Source organism: Cordyceps fumosorosea, assembly GCF_001636725.1.
Source record: "Cordyceps fumosorosea ARSEF 2679 chromosome Unknown scaffold_10, whole genome shotgun sequence".
In the NCBI taxonomy this organism is placed as follows: Eukaryota; Fungi; Ascomycota; class Sordariomycetes; order Hypocreales; family Cordycipitaceae; genus Cordyceps; species Cordyceps fumosorosea.
The window spans coordinates 251889-275305 of NW_017387310.1; the positions used below are offsets into that span (position 1 = coordinate 251889).

The 23417-nt window shown below is 55.7% G+C and overlaps 9 protein-coding genes across 9 annotated transcripts; 4 read left to right on the forward strand and 5 right to left on the reverse strand.

Moving 5' to 3' along the window:
* Positions 1-54: 54 nt before the first annotated feature.
* Positions 55-4927, reverse strand: ISF_04569 (DNA replication factor Dna2; the record flags this gene model as incomplete). The annotated part of the gene is made up of 5 exons (XM_018848175.1): positions 55-2841; positions 2888-3382; positions 3430-3525; positions 3576-4811; positions 4886-4927. The coding sequence occupies 5 exons, from the start codon at positions 4925-4927 to the stop codon at positions 55-57; spliced, it is 4656 nt and encodes a 1551-aa protein (XP_018704509.1).
* A 1691-nt stretch (positions 4928-6618) lies between these two features.
* Positions 6619-7989, forward strand: ISF_04570 (Sterol methyltransferase; the record flags this gene model as incomplete). Its single annotated transcript, XM_018848176.1, has 4 exons — positions 6619-6828; positions 6947-6981; positions 7036-7357; positions 7417-7989. The coding sequence occupies 4 exons, from the start codon at positions 6619-6621 to the stop codon at positions 7987-7989; spliced, it is 1140 nt and encodes a 379-aa protein (XP_018704510.1).
* Positions 7990-8184: 195 nt separating this feature from the next.
* On the reverse strand, positions 8185-9561 carry ISF_04571 (hypothetical protein; the record flags this gene model as incomplete). Its single annotated transcript, XM_018848177.1, has 2 exons — positions 8185-8504; positions 8829-9561. The coding sequence occupies 2 exons, from the start codon at positions 9559-9561 to the stop codon at positions 8185-8187; spliced, it is 1053 nt and encodes a 350-aa protein (XP_018704511.1).
* A 781-nt stretch (positions 9562-10342) lies between these two features.
* Positions 10343-10606, reverse strand: ISF_04572 (hypothetical protein; the record flags this gene model as incomplete). The annotated part of the gene is made up of 1 exon (XM_018848178.1): positions 10343-10606. One exon carries the CDS (start codon positions 10604-10606, stop codon positions 10343-10345), a length of 264 nt encoding a protein of 87 aa, XP_018704512.1.
* Positions 10607-11178: 572 nt separating this feature from the next.
* Positions 11179-12393, reverse strand: ISF_04573 (glycosyl transferase; the record flags this gene model as incomplete). Its single annotated transcript, XM_018848179.1, has 1 exon — positions 11179-12393. The coding sequence occupies one exon, from the start codon at positions 12391-12393 to the stop codon at positions 11179-11181; it is 1215 nt and encodes a 404-aa protein (XP_018704513.1).
* Positions 12394-13878: 1485 nt separating this feature from the next.
* ISF_04574 (hypothetical protein) lies at positions 13879-14190 on the forward strand (the record flags this gene model as incomplete). The annotated part of the gene is made up of 1 exon (XM_018848180.1): positions 13879-14190. The coding sequence occupies one exon, from the start codon at positions 13879-13881 to the stop codon at positions 14188-14190; it is 312 nt and encodes a 103-aa protein (XP_018704514.1).
* An 811-nt stretch (positions 14191-15001) lies between these two features.
* Positions 15002-16399, forward strand: ISF_04575 (hypothetical protein; the record flags this gene model as incomplete). The annotated part of the gene is made up of 1 exon (XM_018848181.1): positions 15002-16399. One exon carries the CDS (start codon positions 15002-15004, stop codon positions 16397-16399), a length of 1398 nt encoding a protein of 465 aa, XP_018704515.1.
* Positions 16400-16975: 576 nt separating this feature from the next.
* Positions 16976-18480, forward strand: ISF_04576 (multidrug transporter; the record flags this gene model as incomplete). Its single annotated transcript, XM_018848182.1, has 3 exons — positions 16976-17272; positions 17338-17594; positions 17652-18480. 3 exons carry the CDS (start codon positions 16976-16978, stop codon positions 18478-18480), a joined length of 1383 nt encoding a protein of 460 aa, XP_018704516.1.
* Positions 18481-18687: 207 nt separating this feature from the next.
* ISF_04577 (ATP-binding cassette transporter ifT1) lies at positions 18688-23256 on the reverse strand (the record flags this gene model as incomplete). The annotated part of the gene is made up of 1 exon (XM_018848183.1): positions 18688-23256. The coding sequence occupies one exon, from the start codon at positions 23254-23256 to the stop codon at positions 18688-18690; it is 4569 nt and encodes a 1522-aa protein (XP_018704517.1).
* Positions 23257-23417: the final 161 nt, after the last annotated feature.

Here is a 23417-nt window from a genome sequence, read left to right on the forward strand (position 1 = left end):
CGAGTAGAGTAAACTCCGGAAAACAATCATGACAAAAACACCGATACAAATGCTTCAATACGCTCCATTCGTCATCTCATTAATGATATCCCTTGTGATCAGCCTATCCTTGAGCAACGTTCTCTCGCCAATCCGCGCCTTTCTGGGCGACGGACGCCGGTTCTCCTTCCCGGGTGCCATTGTTGTTGACCTTTTGGCACTTGGTGACTTCCTTTTGTGAATGTGCGGCGACACGGCCTGTGTGCCACCCATGCTTGTTGCCTGGGTGCCAAGTTCTTCGAAATAATGACTGTCAAGCGTATCGGCAGGTAGATTGTAGATCCAGTCGCGCTGCTCCATCAGTGCCACGAAGCGACTGAGCATGTTCTCCTTGTTGCTGACATTGCTGCCGCTCAGTGTGCTCTTGCTGCCGATTACAAGAAGCTTAGTTTTGGCGCGGGTAAAAGCAACGTTGATTCGCCGCCAGTCACGTAGTAAATCGCCAATATTGCATGCGTCGTTGCTGCGCACCAAACTCAAAACGATAACCTCTTTATCCCGGCCTTGAAATCGATCGGTGGTATGCATCTCCACTCCAGGATAGCCCTTTAATCTGTCCTTCAACAAAAACAGCTGTGATCTGTAGTGAGTCATGACGCCGACCTCGCTCGCGGGAATGCCAACAGTTATAAGACTCTCAACCAACTGTGAAACAATCCGAATCTCCGCCGAGTTGACGATGCGTTTTCCATGCGCCTCTTCGCGAGCAGCGGGTTGAATAGCATCAGTATTGACAAAACGGACTCGCGCTTCACTTTCCAGAAGATCATACAGCCAGCATTGGGACGGGGCAGGCCCTTTGCAAAATGACCGAGGAGTTCCAGGAAGGAGCACGGTTGAGGCGTTGTGGTGTCGCTGTGTCAGGGCCCTCATATTTGGAACATGAAGCTTCTTCTTTCGCAGCTGTTCTGTGCCACAGATAAGTTTGCCGTCGTAGATCAAGGTATTGCTTAGCGTCATAATGTCTTCACACATTCGGTATTGATGTGCTAGGTTGACAACAGAGTCGGGATGTGCGTCTGAGAGCAACTTAAACAGGCTCACATCAAGACCACCCTGGCGTGCCGTTTCATTCTTTACAACCGGTGGAAGCTGGTTGTGGTCTCCAACAAGCACAAATGTCTTAGCCATGCGGATCGGTCCTGCGCAAATGGGAAGAGTAATTTGAGAAGCTTCATCGACAATACAGTAGTCGAAAGCGCGCTCCTGAAATACAGGATGATTGATGCCCAAACAGGTTGTTGCCACGATTGGGCTATCGTGCCAAGCTTCCTTGATCTCGTCAAAGGTTTTCATGGGCTGACCTGCAAGAGTCGCAAATTCTTGCACTTCGGGGTGAACCTTGGCTGGCGCTCCGAGTCGCAAAATCCTCATTTTGTCAGATTTGAGCTTCAACAAAATGTTGTCCACAGCCGTGTGGGTGTGCGATGTAAGCAGCACACTCTTGCCCTGGGAAGTGAGAGCCCGAATAATGTGAGCAATTGTTGTGGTCTTTCCCGTTCCTGGCATGCCCAAGACTAGAGCGTAGTCCTGTGCACTCATGACCTTTTCGATCGCCTTCTTCTGATCGACGTTCAAGCTTTCTCGATCAGAGACGGTGTACTGCGTCGGAATGTACTTGAATCGAGGGGCTTCAAGGTCGACGACAAGCTCTCTAATGCGCCTTGCTTCGGGGAACTGATTGTTCATGATCTGTACGATGTTGTTCCTCACAGTCGCCATTCCGTTGCTGAATTCGTCTTGGTCGAGGCGATATCGTATCGGCGCCTCTTTAATTCGGCCTTGACTCTGCTCCACAGAGGCCCCTTCCGGAGCGACCTCCATGATGCTGGCAAATACTTGATTATCGAGCTCGTCAAAGCCGGGCTGGCGAATGCGACTGTTGTGCAGCCGCCTGTCAACAGCGACACTGATTCTCTGCTTGCGAGATGCTGTGACGTAGCCAATTGCTAGGGCGAAATGACCCTCCTCATCGGACACCACAACCGGCTCGCCAACGCCAATCTCGGATTCTAGAAAGGAGAAGCCCGGCTCAGGCTTTCTCTTGATAAAAGTGTAGTGAAAGCGGTTGATACGTGGCGTGTCAGAGTCTTCCGAAGCAGATCCCTCTTCGATAATGACATCGGCAAAGCATCGCGACTTCTTTTCTCGCTCATTGCTAGTCATTGTCCACAATTCTCGTTTCGTCTTTTGGCTTTCCTTTTCCTCCATCGTAAGTAAGTTCTCCCACTTGACAAAAAAATCTTGGTGGCGTGGAGTGAGATGCTGCACAAGCTCGTCAAATTTCTCATCCATTCCGCTGGATTCGCCATCGCCGTTATCTGCTAGGCGATGATATACAAAGCAGGATGGCTTTGCATAGCACCGGCCGCACATATGCTTGCTTTTCAGCATTGGTGGTAGCTGAACGCTACGTTCGCGAATGTAGCAGGCAAGCTGGTTTCTTTGCATAATCATGTGTCGAAGCTCATGTCGGACGGCGGGGATTCTCATCGTCTTGGAGGTCTCCATGTAGTAGAGCACACCATAGGCAATGTCAATGTCATAACGATCAGATAGTAACAAGGTGTAGAGCGCGGTCTGTGCCATATGGCTGCTGCTTGCATTGCGACCGGTTTTGACTTCGAATGGGACCGTTAATGTTCGCGATTGCTTGCCATCCATCATGTTTACCTCAACAGTTGCGTCAATGTTGCCTTTGAGGCCGTACATTGGCGACCAGACATGCTCCTCGACGTCGAGTAATTTCGTGACAGCCATGGTAGCCTTTTTGCCGTTTCGATCTTCCACAACAGCATCGTTCTACTATGCATTAGGAAAAGAATTGGTGCAAGACAAGCGTACTTACATTGGGGTGCGAAGAAACAAATGACTTTGCCCAGTAACTTAGTTCCATCATTTTAGACTGGAGGTGCTCGCGTGCGCTGGGCAGCCCGACCTTGATGGTGTACAGCTCTTCGACGTGCTTCTCTGTAATCTTCTCAATCAACTGGTGAAGGAAGGGAAGGTCCCATCGATTCGCAAGGAGAGCGTCTTGGAAGATTTCGTGGAGCATTGTTCCATATACCAGGGGCGCGGACGCCTCACTGGTAGCTTTGACTCGGTCTTGCAGAACGGCACGGCGCATGCAGCCAAACGAGTCGGCAACCACGGTAGCGGAGACAAGTTGGTCGGGGTGAAGAATAAGGAGGTTGTGTGCGTCGTCCACAGCACATTGTCCTTTGGCAGAAAAGTCCCCAATGATATGTACGTACGACTTGGCGTGAGCCGGCGTGTCGTACCATGCGCCGCGGAGTTGAACTTGGCGTGTCACTTGAGAGTTATCTGCCTTGATCAAGAGGATCTACAAGTATTAGTGGCAAACATTGACGCAGAGGTGAGGAAACTTACCTTCTCAGGCCGGGTCACGTTATACTGGTCGATGTATTCGCCATCCAGTACGCTGGTTATTAAATATCGTTGGATGGTCTTGTCTTTTTTGGTGCGCTACTCTTCCACTTAGCAACAGAAATTATAAGGGCGCAGCTGTGACTTACGCCAGCATCGGCTTTGGCCCGTTGGAATGATTGTGTCGCTTCCAACTCGACAGCCTCAAAATCTATATCTTCGGCGAAATCATCGTCGAATTCGTCATCCGGGTTTTTCAGGGCTGCGGCTGGCTTCTTTTGGATGGCAGCAGGCTTGGTTGACGCCGCAGATAGGACTGGTTTCTGTGATAGCCTGACTAGCTCTTCGTTATCGAACAGCTCATCGTCTACATCGCCAAAGTCATCCGATGCTGGGCTCGTTGGCATGGCAGCGGAGGGCATGCCCGCTTTCGGCTTTATCGGAGTAGCCTGTGTCGCAGGGGCAGTGGTGGTGGTTAATTCGAGTTCGATAAGTGCGTCATCGTCAAATTCATCATCGCCGTAGTCCGAGGAATCTCTGGAAGCTTCTTCGCCATCCGCTTTGCAGGGGACGTAGGCAGGAGGTTCCCCTATCTGAACCTGGCTTCTTCTATTTGCTGACGGCGACTCGACAGAATGATGGGCATCACTGAAACTGTCCTGCTGTATACTGCTGGTGACTGTACTCAGGAGAGCAGATACGAGTGACGATTTGGAGGCCGCTTCGAGGTCGCGCTGGTCTCTGGCAAGCTGACTGCCGGACTTGGACTTTTCGAGCTTTCTTCGCTTGGGCCAATTGAGGCCACAGCTAACAACACGACGCATGTTGAGGCGTCCAGGTTGCGACACGGTTTGTTTATTCGGCTGGGGAGAAGAGGAGACCATGAGCTGGGCGAGGGCGGGATGTGCGATTGGAGTTTTTTGGTTGGCGGGACTGGCGAGAGAGAACCTGTCCCAGAGCTCCAACGTCGGGTCGGGGTTTGGGGAGCGCAAGGCGTTTGTCAGTCTCTTGATGTTGACGGCAGGGGCGCTTGGCTTATCGGCAGCGGGTGAGGAAATCGGAGACGAGCTTCTGGCACGCTTCTTGCCCTTGCGGCCGAGCATTGGTGACAGGCCGGAGCCATAGCTGCTGGCTTGCTTGTTGTCCCAGAGAATGCGGTCATTGGGGGAGGCGTCCTTGTCGGTGTCTTCTGCATTGGAGAGAGGCTCCAGATCGCGCCAGTTTAATCTCGTGACAGGTGTTGACTGGTCGGCGTGGGCTGGCCTGGACTGCAGCTGGTCGGCGGCGTGGCTAACTTGAAGTGAATCGTCGTCGGCCTGAGCCTCGTAGCGAAACTTGCCGAGTTTCGTTTTTGTGGCTTCGGATGCGGGAATCGGGGGTTTGGGCTTTGGAGTGTGGTAGCCGTTTGGGTGGCTATGTGATCTTTGCCATGGTGATCGATTATGCTGTTAGGAATGACGGTCAGAGACGGCGGCGAGGGGAAGGGTATTGGAGGATTCATGACTTGCCTTTGTTATTCCTCGACTGTCGGAATAGGATTTTTGAAGCGGCATGATTATTGCAAATCATGACGTTGCATTGAAGGAGAGGGGTGAGGAGAATCAAGCCAATTCGATATATGGATAGACGTGCTTGACAAGACGGGATTGATTGGAGGCGGAAACACTTTGGACGCGTTGAGCGGTCTTGTTAGTTGTTAGTACCTTCGTTACCGCGTTTCGCCTAGCAACCATGACGCGCCCCCACACCAGCAGCTAAAGTGGCTGGCCGCTAGTTACCTGAGTAAGGTACGAATACCATACCATTCATAACTGTATTTATCCATAGGATTAGTTGGATAGAATGTTAAATAATGAAAGAGTATGCTTTCTTTGAAATTTAATAGACCGCTTCATTTTTCTAGAATTTTAAAAGTTTAGCGAAGCTCGTGGAAAATGCAGACGCAACATTCCAGCGACATGTCCCTACAGACAAAGGTGGTACATACATACATACATACATACATACATACATAGCTCTAAGTTTAGCAGTCGACAGCTATGTATTGTGTATGCCTTCCACAAAACCTTCAGTCACTTACCTAGGTACATCAGCATCTAATACTTTGGGGGAACCATCTTTGACCCTGCCAAGCGACTCTATTACTCGTTACAGAAATATCTCATTATTTTAAGATTTTTCCAAGGTCGCGGCATCCAAAGATGCACCCGCCATCTGGCTAAAAGATGCTCGGTCCAATGGCTTGAACGACTGACTCCGACACATGGGGGCGCTACGAAACTATACCGCGCGACGCGAGGATGTCATGCCTCCGAGATTGGGGGGAACGTTGGGACATTCATGCTGATTATAGTGGCTACATTGACGAGATGTCATAATACCGTCTGCTATTCGTCGCCGTACACTTACACATCCCCTCTATTTTGTATTTACCAAGGGGAAGCAGTTATCAGGCATGTGGTTATGTCAGCGCCTAATTAATCGACTTGACAACTGCCTGTCAATATCCTCTTTGGGTCAAAAAGATTCAAGCCAAGAGGTATGAGAAGTGACATGGAGAATCTCGAATACGGGCAGCCTGTCCACAGCACAGTAGCGTCATGCGTCAAAGCCTCGACTTGGAAATGAGATGAAGCACGATGAAGCAGCCATCAAGCTTGGGAAAAGCCTAAAACTTGGAATGACCCCCAAAATAGTCAAGTCAGGGCCGTGAACCAGGAATTGGCGCCCTGAAAGAGTATAAAGAGTATTCGTAGTCGTATTCGAAAAACTCCATTGGTGGACCATAGTACATAGGCTGAGCGCAACTCCACCCAATTATATGTTGTCAAACTTCTGAATCCTCTCTGACCAGGCATCTCCTTGATCGACAGAGAGATGTGGCTGATTTATTCTTTGTTTATTCGTCCGGCTTGGACGGACTTATCTCGACTAGACTTACTATGCGGGTACTATTTGCCCAAATACGCGTTTCGAGGTTCAGGGGGCTGATGCAACATACCCTTGAGCTCCATCAGAGGTTCAGTAAGAGTATGGAAGAGTAGCACGGCCTAATGCGCCGGGCGCAAAGGGGGCTTTCGCATCTCGTTTAACTTGGAATATATAAAATGCAGCCTTCCTCGTTCTTGTTGCCCTTTCTTTTTCTCATAAGCCCTCCTCCTACACTGCCTTCCATACCACCACTCCTCCATCATGTCGTCCACCATCAGCAACCTCGAGCGCGAGGACCACAGCCGCGATGCTGCCTTTAGCAAAGCCTTGCATGGGAACTCAGCGGACGCCAAGGGCGGCATCTCCGCCATGTTCTCAAAGGGCGGCCAAGCCAAGCAGGTTGCTGTCGATGAGTACTTCAAGCACTGGGATAACAAGACAGCCGTCGACGAAACGTCTGAGCAGCGAGCTGTACGTATAAGCCATCGAAACAGGGATATGATGGGAATTGCCACGATATCATCTACTGAAGATGATGTGGTTAACCGCCATGTCGCCTACCAAACATGACGTGCTGACCACAATACAGGAGCGCACCGCCGAGTACGCAACCTTGACGAGACAGTAGGTTCCCAATGCGCCCCCCGATGATCAAACAGTAACATTCCGACTTTTCAGTTACTACAACCTCGTAACCGACATCTACGAGTATGCCTGGGGCCAATCCTTCCACTTCTGCCGCTTCGCCTACGGCGAGCCCTTCCAACAAGCTATCGCCCGCCACGAGCACTACCTCGCGCACAGCATCAACATCAAAAAGGGCATGCACGTCCTGGACGTCGGCTGCGGCGTCGGCGGCCCGGCCTTTGAAATCGCCAAGTTCACCGGCGCCCGCATCACCGGCCTCAACAACAACGACTACCAAATCGAGCGCGGCACCCGCTACGCCGCCAAGCAGGGCCTCGCCTCCCAGGTGGACTTTGTCAAAGGCGACTTCATGGTGAATCCTCCCCCCCCTCTCCGTCCTTTCCCCGACTGGGAGCTGACCCCGCGCCGCAGCAAATGTCTTTCCCGGACAGCACATTCGACGCCGTCTACGCCATCGAGGCCACCGTGCACGCGCCCTCCCTCGAGGGCATCTACCGCGAAGTCTTCCGCGTGCTCAAGCCCGGCGGCACCTTTGGCGTCTACGAGTGGCTGATGACCGACGCCTACGACGACGCCGACCTGCGCCACCGCGAGATCCGCCTCGGCATCGAGCAGGGCGACGGCATCGCCAACATGTGCCGCGTCTCCGAGGCGCTCGACGCCATGCGCGCCGCGGGCTTCGAGCTGCTCCGCCACGAGGACATGGCCGCCCGTCCGGACCCGGCGCCCTGGTACTGGCCCGTGTCCGGCGAGATGAGGTTCGTCCAGTCCCTCGGTGATGTATGGACGGTGGCGCGGATGACGCGCTGGGGTCGCGCCGTCGCGCACGGCCTGGCAGGGCTGGTGGAGGCGCTCGGGATCGCGCCGGCCGGCACGAAGAAGACGGCGGACAGCTTGGCGCATGCCGCGGACTGTCTGGTCGCCGGCGCGAGGGAGAATTTGTTTACGCCCATGTACCTCATGGTCGGTCGTAAGCCGGAGTAATGAGCGCTTGATGCAGATGGGCTATTTGATAGGAAAAGCAATGGTTTGTTTAATTGAGCTATAGAAACTTTAGACTTTCATGTTTCATACGCTTTGCTATTCCCCTGCTCGTATCATGAGCATAAACTACAAGTGTTTTCTTAATACCCAACCCGGTCCGCACAAGTTCTCACGCCACGACACTGCCATTGCGGCTCAAAAGCCGCTGATACGATATCCAGCAAGTGTCACATCCTCGCGCCAGTGGGGAAGCTCATCCAAAAACGCCTGTAGACCAGCGCTCCAAGGTATCGCTCTTGCCGTCCTCGCCGCGGCTTCCCGGTCCGCCGTCTCAGCCAGCCCATGCGCAATCCGCAGCCCGAGCCCCTCGCGGCTCAGGTATCCCGGCGTGCACGTGGACAAGACGTCCCGGTACCCGGTGCCGCCCAGCACGCGCTGGCTCCATGCCTCCTCCGCCTCGGGCTCGACCTCGATGACGATCCTCGAGTGGACTGCCCCAGCAGCTTCTCCATACACTAGATCCCGATACCTGCTTCATAGGTTGCACCCTTTAGGAGAGGCTGGAGAGAAACCGAGAAGAATGCAAAGATCTCTGTGAAGCTAAGCTACTCCGAAAACTGTATATCTCGACCGACTGGTTGCAAAGGATGGGCATGGTCTAGTTAGTAAGAGCACTGCCTGCCGTCCCGCCTGAAATGACGGGTCTCTTTTTTTGCTATATTTATAGTCAAGAATTGCAGTAAAAATGATAATGTAACCATTTCCGGCCCCTCTTGCATATATTTGCCGGAGGACGCACGTATACACAGCCACATGCAGACGTAAAGGACATCATCTACCGAAGTGCCATAGCAAAGGCGGAATACTGAGGAGTAGTGAAAAGGCACGGGAGATGTTGTTTGCGTTAGATTTTTCACCGGTTGGTGTAGCAGCTGGTCTTGACTCGGTACTTGATGCTCCGTTTGTCGAAGTTGCAGTGGCTGACTTGGACTCTACCTTGCCCGGCGTCGGGAACGCGCTGCTCGGACAATGCGCCGAGCGCAAGACAGAGGTGATGGCGCTCGGGAGATCAATCGGCGGCCCCGTCTCGGCCGGCATGACCTTGAAATACTCGTTAAATCCCGCCGTGACAAACATCATTTTCGAGCGGGCGTCGACGTCGCAGGTGCCGACCCGCGTGTACCTGCCCGTCGTCGGCACGGGCCGGCCCGTGGGGGGCAGCGTGGTAGTGTAGCAACTGCCGTAATCGCCCTCGTCATCGTCACCGCTCCTACCGAGCCGGCAGTCCCAAGCCGTGATCGTGCCCGCGACGACATGGTGGCCGCCCCAGACGGAGCCCTGCCGCTGCGTGACGGTCTGGGGCGGGAAGGAGTTGGCGGGACAAAAGGGCAAGGCGCAGGTCACGCGGAACTCAATGTAGTCGGCTGGACCGGACCAGCCACTGGGCTGAGGGATGGCGGTGACGACGGAGGCGATGACGGTGGCTGGTGCGTCCTTGTCGTAGAGTAGGATGGGCCGGAAGGCGCTGGACGTGGGCGTGAGGGAGGGCGAGCTGGTGGATGCTGCAGCCATGGTGGGAGAGAGAGAGATGAATTCTTAGATGAGCTGGCTGATACGACACGGTGAAAGATGATGTTGGTCAAGAATTGATGCCGTGGGATGCGTGTTGATGAAGCTTTGTAGAGATGACAACTGACTAGGCAGGAAGGAAGAAGTTGGTCTGCCCGACTTGGATCGTTCCTTCCTTCGCCCGCAACTAGCCTTGTTGTGCGCGGCGGCCAGGTCTGCGCTCCAATGTTGGCAGTGCATTAAAATTCAAGGCTTGTAGATATATTCTCATGATATGGGCTCAGGGAGAATCCAAGACATTCTGGTTGCACGTGGTTTTCTTTTGTTCAGGCCAAGGGCTGCGCTGAGGTGACAGGAGGGCCGATCGCAGAAGTACATTTATGCAGGCTAAATTCAAACTTTACTTTAGAAAAAAAGGTTGAACAAGAAAAATATTCCTCCAACAAGCCAAGTAGTATAATTGAGTGTATAAAATTACGCATCGCAGTTCAAAGACGACAGCAGAACTAGTCAACAGTCGGAGCAAACGGAAGAAGCTGCATCATGGGCGGGCGAGTATCCCTTCCACGGCTGTCTCTTTAACCATCGCCTCACGAGAAGCACCAGATAGAAGAGAAATGTCGCAAATTCATAAAACGTTACACACTACAATCGAACCTTGCATTATTGCCCCCTCTACAACATGGCAATGGCGATGGAGTGTCCGACGGGCTTCCGCATCCCATGGGCCGCCACTCGGGGTTCGATTTAACAACTGTCACTCATACAGACATCAACGACTCACTTATCTGACTAGAGTAGACCTGCCCTCCAGCTTTACCGCTCGTGCACCGGAGTCGGCCACCTCAACGGCGCTGACATCGTCAAGAGCTTCGTCGTCCGAGCCGCGGCGAAAAGCGTCATCGTCAACTCGCGTACCAACTCCGATATCAACTCGACCCGTGGCTTTTGAAAGGTCGTCGATACCAATATCTGGGTCTGCTGGTCGTGAGCGGGGTTTTATGTTGGTGGTAGCAGGTGTGGCAATAGAGCCTTGCAGTAATTGCATCCCAGAATCATTTGCGACGGATGGAAATCTGCTCAGATTGAGCAAGTATACGGACATTTGGCCGTATCGTCCGATGTTGCATGACCTTGATGGTGAGCGCGGAGCCTCGTTTGCTTTTTTTCCTTGACTTTCCTTTGTATACTCGCTGAGGGATCCTGAATTGCCGAGTAAACTGGCCCAACTCCAACAACGAAAAATCATTTGAAGAAGGTTCTTCCTCTGCATCAAAGCATAACTACTGCGTACAACGAGGCGACACGGTTTCAATGAGTGTATGCAACACAGTTGCGATTGTTGGTGCGGGTAGGTGATTCATATTCAAAGGCTGGCATATGACGAAGTACTGATAATATTCTTACCAATAGGGCCTTCTGGCCTCTCCATGCTGAAGACATTGCGCGAAGACGGCTTCTACGTGACGTTCTTTGAGCGCAGGACCTGGGCGGGCGCGGAGGAGGCCATCATTGCGACGAACGAGGCGGTCAAGAAGTTTCCGGTAAAGGATAGTGCAGAGTAAGCGTTGCAGATAGCTCTCTGACAGGGACCTCTAGGGTGAATGAAATTGATTAACATTACATCCAATCCATCTCTATATCGTGCTTGTCTATCAGGCCCTCGGCATACATGCTCCTCACCATCGGGTACACGGCGCGGGCAAAGTTGCTCCTCCTCTCCACCACAAAGCGTGGCGAGATGCCGTTGTCCTTTACCCCGTTCCTCTCCTTCTTCGGCGAGAAGGCGTGCAGCAAAAACGTGCACCGCCAGTCGTGCGCCCACGTCGTCATCGCGTGCCGCGGCTCCTCATAGTCCTCCGGGTACTCCGGCAACCCGCCGTCCGCGCCCAAGTACACCGGCGACGCCTCAAAGTGCTCCGCAAACAGCCTCTCCGTGTTGAACGAGCGCCACCCCATCGGCGCAAACGCCGCCGGCCGCAGCGTCAGCATCGCGCACGGCTCTGCCTTCGCCAGCTCCGCCGCGACCCTCGTCAGCGCCTTGTTACTATGCGTCGTCCACCACCCGTCGTACGTCTCGTGCATGCGCTCCCTCCACAGTGAAATCATCCGCCCGCGCGGCTCCGACATAAACGTGCCGCTGTTGACCCACCCGTCCGTCTGCTTCCCCGCCACGCCGCCGTACCCGGCCTCCCGCAGCGGCCGCAGATCCTTCAGCGAGTGCACGTCCATGTCAATATAGACGCCGCCGAGGTCGTGCACCGCCTGGACGCGCACGAAATCCGAGCGGTGCTCCATGCCGGCGATGCGCACGCCGTTGCCCGCGTGCGTCGGCACCGCCACCTCGTTGACCACCAGCCCGGGCATCGCAAAGACGTGCCGCGCCCACCGGCCGGACTCGCCGTCGCGGGCGCGTCGCACGGCACTGCTGTTGGCGGCGACGTTGGTGTGCAGGTAGATGGCGTCGGGTTGCCAGCGGTGCCAGGCGGCGTAGACGGACAGGAAGTGGCTGAACTGCAGCGGGAAGTGGCCGTCGACCGGGTCGGACAGCACGTATACCAGGTGCAGCACGTTGGGGATCGCGGGGCGCCGCGCGGCGGAGTCGGCCGGGCAGGTGTAGTCGGTGTTGAGCTGCGCGGCGGTGCACCGCGCGGACGTCGGCTGGCTGAGCAGGAAGATCTTGGCCTCGTGGGGGAGCAGCTGGTAGAGAACCGGGACCAGGAGGATGGCGAGGACGACTCGGAAGAGCAAGGCTCGCCGCGCCGAGCCGCGGAGGAGTTGTAAAAGACCTTGGACAACCATCACGACGGGGTTGGCCGACCCCTTTTCTCTCATGGTTGGGATTGGGGCAAGTATTTCCAAAGCAGTAGTTGAACTGGACGGAGTCAAGCAGTAGTTGAAATGGACAGAGTCAAGCAGTAGTTGAAAATGGACCAGAGTCAAGCACTAGTTGAAACGGACTCGAGTCCTGGTTGCGGAATCTCTCGGCAACTTAATCTGGCATGTCGGATGAAGGACCGCCTCGAGGCTGCATACGCGGCCTGAACGGGTGTGATGTTCGCAGATGAAAGATGAAGATCATGACAGACGACGAAAGGAGATGACACCGGGATTTAGCACGTGATAATTTGTCAACTCAAGGCCAGGGAGCAAGCACACTTTCTTTTACTGGTCGCAGTTTGCTTGGCAAATGTCTAGTTATCAGGCTGAGCTCAACACAACTCGGTCCCTGTGACGTCGATCTCCTATCCGTGGCCTGCCAAATCGCCCATGTTTATTACTACTTATACCAGCCTCCCGCGTTTAGCGGCGCCACGTTGCTGAGTCCTCCCGCATAATTGGACTAGCAAATAGAGACAAGTTGTGGAACCCTGCCAAGATCAAATCAGCCCTCACAATGCTATTTGTATGGCTGAGACAGGATAAAATGTGTCCGAGAGTGCTAGGATGGTACTGGGATGGAAAGATGAAAGTAGATGCCTCATTCGGAGATGCGCTGTGCAGATTGTGTAGTAGCTTGTTGGGAAAGGTGTTACAGAGTATAAGTCTACCAGTCTTCAGAACTTGCTGATATAAAGTAGTAGTGTTAAAAGAAAAAGCGGGCGACGAGAATAGCCATGGCAGATGCTTCTTTATGGAATGACTTTCTTTTCCGAATTTATTCATTTTTGGAAATTTAGTTGCACCACCTTCCTGGTACCTGACCGCGGCAGCATCAACGAGGCGGTCACAGAAGAACTTGGCGCACTTGGCAAGCCGCTTGTCAATTTGTGGCGCAAGCCATTCATCTAAGCTTTACGCCCCAGATATCTCCAACCGAATCTGATCAGCGACCGTCCGACTCCGATTTGGGTAGTTGCCGCATACATACGGGCCCAAGTGTGTCCAGCTAGGTGGATGAGGTCTCGCCTGCTCCGTCCTTCCAGACATCGGAACTGCCCAATTCAGAGGATCTTCAAAGTCATGACATGAAGCAGAGCCCAAGGCCAAGAATCTGACTGCATATTGTAGCTGGCCAAGCATGTCAGCCGCATCATAGCTCGTCCGTTTCTCGAATCACCGCCTGATTAGGTCAACCTTCGAGAAGGGAACCAAGGGTTGGTTCTTGTATTATGTCTCCGAGAGAGAAGAAATTCTCGAGATGCTCAGAGTTGCCCAGAATTGGAAATTGCCGCGAGCGCGGTGCATGAAGATGTATATAAAGCTCGAGATATTCGTCTGCATCGCCTGAGAACCAGACATCCGCAACACTCAACGGAATCAGACTCTCAGACTCATCTCCCTTCTCCAAGGTATACTTCAAAGATACCCGTCGATACCATGAAGCTCCTCTCCATCATCACCCTCTTCTCCGCCCTCAGCAGCGCCGCCGTCTTCGAGCTCTACGAGGGCGACAACTGCAGCGGCAAGATGGTCGAGCGCCGCAACGTCTACGACAACACCTGCGCCTACACCAAGACGTACCGCTCGGCCAAGATGATCAAGAAGGGCGGCAACGGCCAGATGATCTCCTTCTACAAGAACAAGGCCTGCGCCGCCCCGCGCCTCCGCTGCATCGAGGCCTTTTCGCTCGGCTGCCACGGCACCAACGACTACGCCAACGCCATCAGCTCCTACACCCACTGCGGTTAGGTGAGGCGGTTCGTCAACTGGGATGCCTTGTGTAGGATTACACAGTTCGGGTCAACTTGGTGAGTTGTGTTTGTCGTCGCCAAAGCACGGTGATAAATGCTGACCTGGTACTTTGACGACCGACTTGCCAAGTCTTTATACTGCCAGCACGACATGGAACTAGAATAGCTAGACCGCTGAATATACTTTACTACTTGTGACATCAGTTAAATTCTCCTGTTTTATTCCTTTGGTCATAAGTTGGGGTGCAACTGCAGGGTCCGGTATCGTCATCAATGAGTTGCGATAATCTGACCGCGCGGCCAAGTGACCCAAGATGAAATATCCGCACAATAACCCTGACTTGAATTCATTTATTTCATCTAGCAAACCTAGCACTGTAGCCTCCGATATTCCGGCACGGATCTCGATGGAACTGCGGCCACCGCTTGCCAGATACTAGTAGTTCTAGTCTCGGGGCGCGAGAGCTCCGTGATGCCGCGGACAGCGGTTCGGATGTGCGGGTTAACAAGTACAACGCTAGACCTTTGCACCGCCTACTTATACTTGTGGGCAGGGATCGGTTACGGCGGATAATCTCATCATTCATTTCAACTCACCGTTAATCCCATCAAGAAACCACTCTGCAAACCTTGATGGGTTGACGCTATTCTCGCTGTGGAAGCTGGCTCCTGTTGATGACGAATGGAAGCAACAAGCGTCCAATTGGATCATGGTAGTCATCATGACTGTGACAATTATAAATAGCGTACCCTCAGTATCCGGGACGGCTCATAAAGCACGCTGCATCAGCCATCAGTGATAGCAAAAAATGTACGTCAAGACACTCATCCAACTGGTTACCGCCGCCGCTGGGATTGGCCCGGACAAGGCCGCCAACTTCACCCCCGGGGCCGCCACCAACCAGGCGGCCAACTTCATCCTCCCCGGCATCACCTACTCGGCATACGGATGCGGCGACGAGTGCCAATCAGCCGTCAGCCAGGCGCTGCCGTCCGACATGCTCTCCGTCGGGCTCGACTTTGACCACGCCTTCTACGCCACCGCGCCCAACTTCACCACCCGCCTGCCGCCCGGCGAGGTGCTCAAGTTCGAGACGCTCGACGCCAACGACAAGCTGCTCGTCAGCTCCGGCACCAGCCTGTTCCGGCTGCAGTACACCTCGCGCGACCTCGACGGCTCCGTCGTGCCCGCCACCGCGTTCGTCGCGCTCCCGCAGGCCCGCAGCACGCGAGACAACAGCAGCGGGGGGCTCCCGGTGGTGGCGTGGGCGCACGGCACGGTCGGGCTGTTCGCCGGGTGCGCGCCGTCCAACGGGCCGGGCATGTACGACTACGGCACGTGGCAGCCGCTGGTGCAGCGCGGCTACGCCGTCGTCGCCACCGACTATGCCGGCCTCGGGAGCAACTACACCACCCACAAGTACCTCTCGCACCGGGCGCACCTCGAGGACGTGTACCACTCGGTGCGCGCCGCCCGCCGCGCCCTCGGAAGCCACGTGCTCGGCGACCGCTGGATGGCCGCCGGCCACTCGCAGGGCGGCGGCGCCGCGTGGAAGCTCGCCGAGAGCGCGCTCGTCCGCAACGACAGCGCGTACCTCGGCACCGTCGCCCTCGCGCCCGCCACCCACGTCGTCGACATGTTCCTCGACCACCTCGCCGACAACACCCCCGCTTTGCTCGGCTACTTCACCTACCTCCCCTTTGCCCTCGCCCGCGGCCTGCCCTCCCTCAACGGGAGCGGCCTCGCCGCGCCGCCCATGCAGCTCCGCCTCCGCCTCGCCGAGCGCGCCCAGGTCTGCATCGCCGGCATGTTCGCCATGGTCAAGGGCCTGAGCAAGAGCGAGATCATCGACGAGGAGGGCGTGGCGCGCGGGAGGGGGCAGATGCGCGCGTGGCAGCGGGAGCACAGCGCGGCGCAGGGGGACAGGTCGCCGGCGCCGGTGCTGGTGGTGCAGGGCGAGGCGGACACGACGGTGCTGATGGGGACGACGCGCGCGGCGTGGCGACGCGCGTGCGAGGCGGGCAACGAGGTCCACCTGAGGCTGTACGAGGGCCAGGAGCACTCGGCCACGCCCGAGGCGGCGGCGCCGGAGTGGCTCGGCTGGATCGACGAGAGGTTCTACGGCCGGGTCGGGGCGGGTCGGAACTGCACGGAGCTGGTGCGCGGTCTGTTTGCGGGTAATGATACCAAGGCAGCGACAGAGTAGTTAGTAGGTCCAGAACCACAGAATCTGCTATATTTGCATTATTATTGTTATTCTCCTGCGTAATGCCGGGGTCTGGGCCGCCCGCCAGATGGAGCGCGTGGGGGCTTGGCCGTACGACGGGATAATCGTCACATCGGTGGAATCGGCTTGGCGATGCTATCCACTAATAAATCCGGTAATATTGTAATAAATACCACTTCATCATTTCCCAATATTGACATCATTTTATGTGAATCGACTCGTCTTGACAGGCATCTTCGGCTTTGCTGCTGGCCTTCCTTTTTCGGTTGGTGGCAGGGTATGCCGGGCAGCCTCAGACTGGTATTTCCGCGGGGATGCCGGGTCCGGGTTAGGTGACGTAGAAGACGGTTGGGGGAAAAAAAAACGGAACAGATAGTTCAATGGATATCAATGAGGGAAATCCCGGAGATGACTAGTTAGTTGATAAATTGTTGCAAGTTTGGTGGAGCACGTGACGCATCATCTCCATGTCGTTGAATGCTTGACAAACGACCAACTCTTGCTTCCTTGACAAACTCAACCTGGGTCAATGAAAGCGCTGCCTCGTCCAAAACTATGGGAGATGGCCCCTCGCCAGAGTGGGATGCGCATCCCGCCAACCCGTACTCGTGGCCGAGCCGCAAGAAGTGGTCCGTCATGTCCACCGCCCTCGTCGTCACCTTCGTCGTCGGCCTCAACGCCACCTCCATCACCACCGCCTCAGATGAGCTCTCCGCCGACTTCCACCTCGGCGCCGACAGCAGCATCGAGTACAACTTCTTCGCCGTCACCGCCTGGAACGCCGCCGCCGCCGCGGTGCCCCTCGCGACACTGCCGCTGATGGACACCTATGGCGTGAGATTGGGGTATCTGGTATGCACAGGAATCTTGCATGGATGCCAAGGACGGGGAAAATTGACTAACGGAGTCATCTGCAGACCTGCCATGTTCTCTTCACCATCTTCCTTGCCCCGCAGGCGCTGGCGCCCAACTTCGCCACGCTCGTCGCCTGCCGCGCCGTCGCCGGCGCCGCCGGCGGCACCCTGCAGAACGCGGCCGACGGCATCGCCGCCAACCTCTTCCCGCACAGCCGCGACCGCACCCTTCCTCTCACCCTCTACGTCTTCTCCCTCGTCTTTGGCGTCACCATGGGCCCCGTGCTCGGCGCCGTCGTCGAGCCGCTCACCTGGCGCTGGTAAGCGCCGCCCTCCCCCCGTGCTCACAACCACCCCACCGCTTACACACATGCAAGGATATTCTGGATCCAGCTCATTCTCTGCGGCGCCTTGACGCCCGCCGTCTTCCTCTTTCTCAAGGAAACGCGGGGCTCCGTCCTCTACCCGCTATACTTCCCCTCCTCCGACGCCGCCAGCGCCGAATCCTCTCCGCCCACCACCACCACCACCACCACCAAGGCGGCTCTCGCAGAACTGCGCACCGCAACCACGCGCTCCTTCCTCCTCCTCACCACCGAGCTCACCGTCGCGCTCTTTACGCTATGGTCCTCCTTCGCCTTCGGCCTCGTCTTCCTCTCCTCGCAGTCCATCCCCCTCGTCTTCCTCTCCGCCTTTTCCTGGCCCGCCTACCGCAGCGGCCTCGTCCAAGCCGCCCTCGGCCTCGGCCAGGTCCTCGGGCTCGCCGCGTGCCTTCTCCAGTGCCGCGCGTACGCCCGCGCCCCCGCGCCCGAGACCATCCTGCACCTCGCCGTGCCCGCGACGCCGATCGCGCTCGCGGGGGGGTTGTTCGCGTACGGGTGGAGCGTGCACCAACCCCATTGGATCGTCGCGGCGGTCGGCCTGGCGCTGGTCGGCTTTGCGAGCATGGTGGTGGTCAACTCGGCGAGCATCTACGTGACGGATGCCTACCCTGCGTTCGCGGCCAGCGCGATCGCGGCGGTCGCGTTTGGCGAGAACATGTTTGCTGCGTTTCTGCCGCTGGCCACCAAGCCCATGTATGAGCGATTGGGTTACGATTGGGCGAGCAGCTTGCTCGGGTTCGTCGGGCTTGCGCTCACCTTTGCGCCGCTTCTGCTACTCTTCAACGGCAAGAAAATTCGAAGTAAAAGCACATTTAACCAATAGAGACACACTGTCGATAAGGAAACCGAACATGATGAGCGAGTCTAATAATCTATCGAGGTAAAGCCATCAATGTAGATAAAAACACATTATGAAATCTGTGGCAAGACTAGAGCTTGCCATGATGAAATCTATAGTATATAATCCTCCCAATTTTAAAACAAGAAAATGAAAGCGAATGATTCGGTGTATGGGACAACACCATCTAAATTAGTTCTTCTCCTTCTCCGAAGCCTTGGCAGCCTCCGTAACCACGGGCGCTTCACCCTTCTTCGAATCCTCCTTCTTGTTCTTCAAGCTGTTCTTCTTGGGCACGCGCGCGAGCCAGTAGATGAACAGGGCAGCAAAGATGTTGAAGAAGACGTAGACCCAGAGGATGCCAAAGTTGCGCCACCTGTCCTTGTAGTAGCTGTTGACGCCCGCGAGATACGTGTTGGTGTCGGAAATGGTGCAGAATTTGCAGTCCTTGGTTGCATTCCCGTTGAGCAGGCTTCCGCCGACCTTGTCGATGTAGGCTCCCAGATACTCGATGCAAGTTCCGCCGAGGGGCTGCAGAGTGACGATTTCATTGTCGGCGCACACGACATCCGTGTTGGCTACCGCGACTGCTAACATGCCAGATATCATGTAGCGGAATGGCGAGACTGTAAGCATCCAGTGCCAGAAGCCGGGAAGGCTGTTTTCATTGGCGAGGACACCACAGAAGATGAGGCAGAGCGTGAACATGAGATTGGCCATGTTACCACCCGCCTCGGCAGTTTCGAACCCGGCAATGATGAAGGTGGAAAAGGTACCAGTGAAGAGAAGGAACATGAGCAGGTAGAGGAACATGAGAGCACCGCGTTCTGTGACATCACCAGTGGGCTCGGCGTTGCGGTAGAGGCCGACCGGGTAGTACCAGGCAAAGTACATGATGACCGCCATGAGAGAGTTCCACGGAAGTTCGACAATGATCTGAGCAAGCATAAAGACCTTCCAAGAATAGACCTTGGAGGGTCTCTCTCGGACTTCGTAGAGTGACCGTTGAATGACAAACTGCGGCATGGACTGTTGAACAATCTGACCAAAGACGGTAAGCAGCTGGAAGATGGCAAACATCTGATTCTGCAAGCCTTGAACACTGTTCGGGGCGCGGAAGAAGACAAAGCCGACGAAGAGAGCAACGAGGGTGCAGAGAGCAGTCTTGGAATAGATGTAGATGGGCATGCGCCAGTATTGCTGGAAGACACGGTGAAGACACTCCTTCAGCTGAACCGTGTACGGCGCAGCAAACTCGCGGTAGCTGTTGGGGTCCTGGTTGATGGGTGCTGATCCAATGGCATTTTCGGATTCTCGCAGCTTCTCGGCCTTGATGTTTTCCAACTCCTGCAGAACATCCCTGTGTTCAGGGCTGTCGCGCCATGTCTGGAACCAGTCGAGATCAGTGTGCGAGCCGGGAGCGGCACCAATCACCTCGAGCATCCATTCAGCGGGGTTGGCAGCCTCGGGGCATTCCTTCTTGCTGTAGCGTGTGAAGTAGTCGGTCATTATCTTTGAGTTTTCACCAATCTCGCCAAAGTAGACAGTTTTACCGCCCTTGGCCAGGAACAGGAGGCGATCGAATCGCTGGAAGAGCATGGCGCTGGGCTGGTGAATGGTGCACAGGATGGCTTGGCCGGCCTTGGTGAGCTTCTCCAGCAGGTCCAAGATGGCCCAAGAGGTTTGCGAATCAAGACCAGAGGTAGGCTCGTCAACAAAGAGCAGCAGCGGAGGCTTAGCGGCAAGTTCAACACCGATGGTGAGGCGCTTTCGCTGCTCAACGTTGAGACCCTCACCAGGGACACCAACCACAGCGTCGGCGTATTCTTGCATGTCCAGAAGCTTGATGACCTCGTTGACATATGCCACCTTTTCAGCTCTAGGGACATGGGCAGGCTGACGGAGGACAGCGGAGAAGATGAGGGCTTCGCGAACGGTCGTGGTCTGGAGATGAAGATCCTGCTGCTGAACATAACCGGTTTTGCGCTGAAAAGAAGTATCGCGAGGTCGGCCATCGACAAACATTTCACCAGTCAAAACACCGACATTGACACGGTCAGCCAAACAGTCCAGCAGAGTCGTCTTTCCAGCTCCAGACACACCCATCAGCGCAGTCAGGGTGCCGGGCTTCACCCAGCCATCGACATGGTCCAGGATTCGGCGGGTTTCGCTCTTGATCTTGACATCGTAGCAAACATCATGCCACTGGAACACGGAGGTCTGCTCCTGCAGCAGACCACCATCCTGGCCGCGACTGCGCTCTGCCGTGACAACAGGGCCAATGTTGGCCATGGCAGCTTCAGGGTCGTGCTTCCTCTCTGCACTTTCAACGGCAGCGGGCTTGTGACCTCGGCGATACACAAGGACTTCGCCCTTTGACTTCTTCTCGGAGACGAACTCGGCAGCAACCATGTAGCAGCAAAGGAAGAAGATGATGAAGGCAATGACAATACCAAAGTTGCGCCAGCGGTGCCCCCATTCATAGCCAAAGGCCATCCGAGCATACACATCGCCGTTGACACTGGTGCGACCTTGAACAGCGCCGATGGTGCTGCAGACGCGGTGGTCTCCCGTGATGTTCTCATAGCCTGCGACCGCGGGGTTGGGAACAAAGTCGGTACACGGGAACTCTTGGCCGTGGAATTCATTGACGAGGAGCGCCTCGAACGCATATGCGAGCGGGTTGATGTAGCCAATCCATCTGCACCAGCCCAGCATGTATCTCGTCGGCAGAACAAAGCCAGTGAAGATGACCAAGGCAAGGATGAGAATGGCGGCAGGGACAAGAGCTTGGAAGAGCGTTCGAGTAGCCGAGCCGATTGTGCGGAAGATCATGGACATGACCAGAACGGTAGCGTAGGAGATGAGCAGGAAGAAGAAGAAGTGTCCAGGCTCACGTCGCAGGTTTGTCATGAAATAGATGACCAAGTTGAAGACGACACCGTTACCGATTTTATACGGCAGGTCGCAGATCATGGACGAGATGGCTTCGGCGGATGGATGATAAAAGGCGTAACGAGAGTGTTTTTCGACAATAGGGCGTTGGGCATAGAGCGTCAGAATCTCCAGCGCACTGGCAAAGGCATTCATTAGACAGGCGAAGAAGAGCAGGGAGCCGCGTTGGAAGAAGCTCGACGAATTCTTCTGAAGGTTGTAGAAGACGGAGCCAATGATGAGAGCCATGATGAAGTTTCCAATCAGCGAACCAACAGTAAGACTGGGATCGCCGGTGAGACGTTTCCAGCCACGCCAGAGACAGAGCTGGATCTGCTGGGTGTAGGAGAGCGTAAAGGGGGATGCCTTGCGCTGGCCCCTGGCCTGCTGAGCCTTCTTGTGGGCACGGAAGGCCTGGGCATCTTCACCGTCAAATGGATGGCTCGTCTTGTACTCTTCAATCTCGGCCTGCAGAGCCTTGTAGTTGGCGCTGTTCTTCCACGCCGTGGCGAACTCGTCGGGCGTGCGCGGCGTCCGTCCTTCGAACCCGGGACGGATGATTCGTTCGATCGGCGAGGTCATCGAGGTGAGGAAGTCGGGCGTGGTCTGACGAGCGGGACACTCGAAGCCGAGATCGATAAAGTACTGCCTCGCATCGTTGGCGTGCCCAAAGAAGATCTGGCGGCCCTCGTAGAGAACCATGGCCTTGTCGAAGAGGTCGTAGGCGGTCTGGGGCGACTGGTAGATGGAGACGCAGGCTGTGCTGTTGAAGAGCTCGGTCTGGAGGCGGAGCGTCTTGCAGAACTCGATGGCATTGGCAGAATCCAGACCACGGGTGGAATTGTCCCAGCACTGGAGGGGGGCTCCGGACAAGGCGGCTTCGGCGATGGTCACACGCTTGCGCTCGCCACCGGAGACACCTCGGACGTATTCGTTGCCGACCTTGGTGTTGACCGTGTGCGAGATGCCAAACATGGCCATGACGACCTCGCGAAGATGGTTGGCGAATTCGTTTCTGTTGAGCCCTTGCGGCAGCTGGCGCGGCTGACGAGCACGCGCGGCAAAGGTGAGGGTATCGCCAACCGAGAGCTGGGGGAAGTGGACATCGACCTCAGCCGTGTAGATGGCCTCACCGCGGTGATGCTTGTACATTTCCTTGGCCCCGATTCCCTGATAGTTGATGTACGAGTCGTCGTTGACGTAGATTCCGTTCATCTCGCCCGAGATGGTCTTGAGCAGGGTCGAGCATCCGGAGCCGGGCGGCCCGAGGACGACGAGCATCTCGCCGCGGCGGACGATGCCGTCAAAGTTGCGGAGGATGTCGATGCGCTGCTTGTTGTTGGTGATGAGGTTGCGGATGCCGCCCAGGGCCGAGAGCCAGACATTGCCGACATCCTTTTGGTAGTCGGCGGCGGTGCCGAAGCCGAAGACGTTGAGGTTCTGAAAGCACACGCCGGCGGTGCGGAAGGCGGAGCCCTCTTGCGAGACGAGCTCGACGATGGCCTTGGCCCATTCGCGGCCGGAGAAGTTGGGCGAGCTCGGGTTCAGCGGTGAGTCGGGGCCGGCCAGGAACGGGTTGTCGCCAGCGGCGCCCGAGGCCCGGGAGTAGCTCCGGGCGAGGGCCTGGACGACCGAGGCGCGGCGATGCATCTCTTTGGAGTCGTCATGTTCGCCCTTGACCACCGTCTCGGCAGGTGAGCCGTCTTCAGTAGAGGCGTCAAGGTTGTTCTCGACGTCGTCGGGGTTGTAGTGCGGGCTGGTGTTTGGGACGCCATATTTAGCAGCTGTGGCATCGTTGCTGCCCGTCATTCCATAGGCGATGGACATGATGAATTAGACTGATGCAGTGCGCGCAGAAGCGCGGCAACTGAGGAGGGAGGTGTATTGTGATTTTTCGGCAGGAGCGAAATGGCGATAAGCAGGAGGAGGAAGGAGCAGCTCTAAGCAGCAGCGTGGCCGCGATATTTACGAGGTTGCTCCAGATTCAC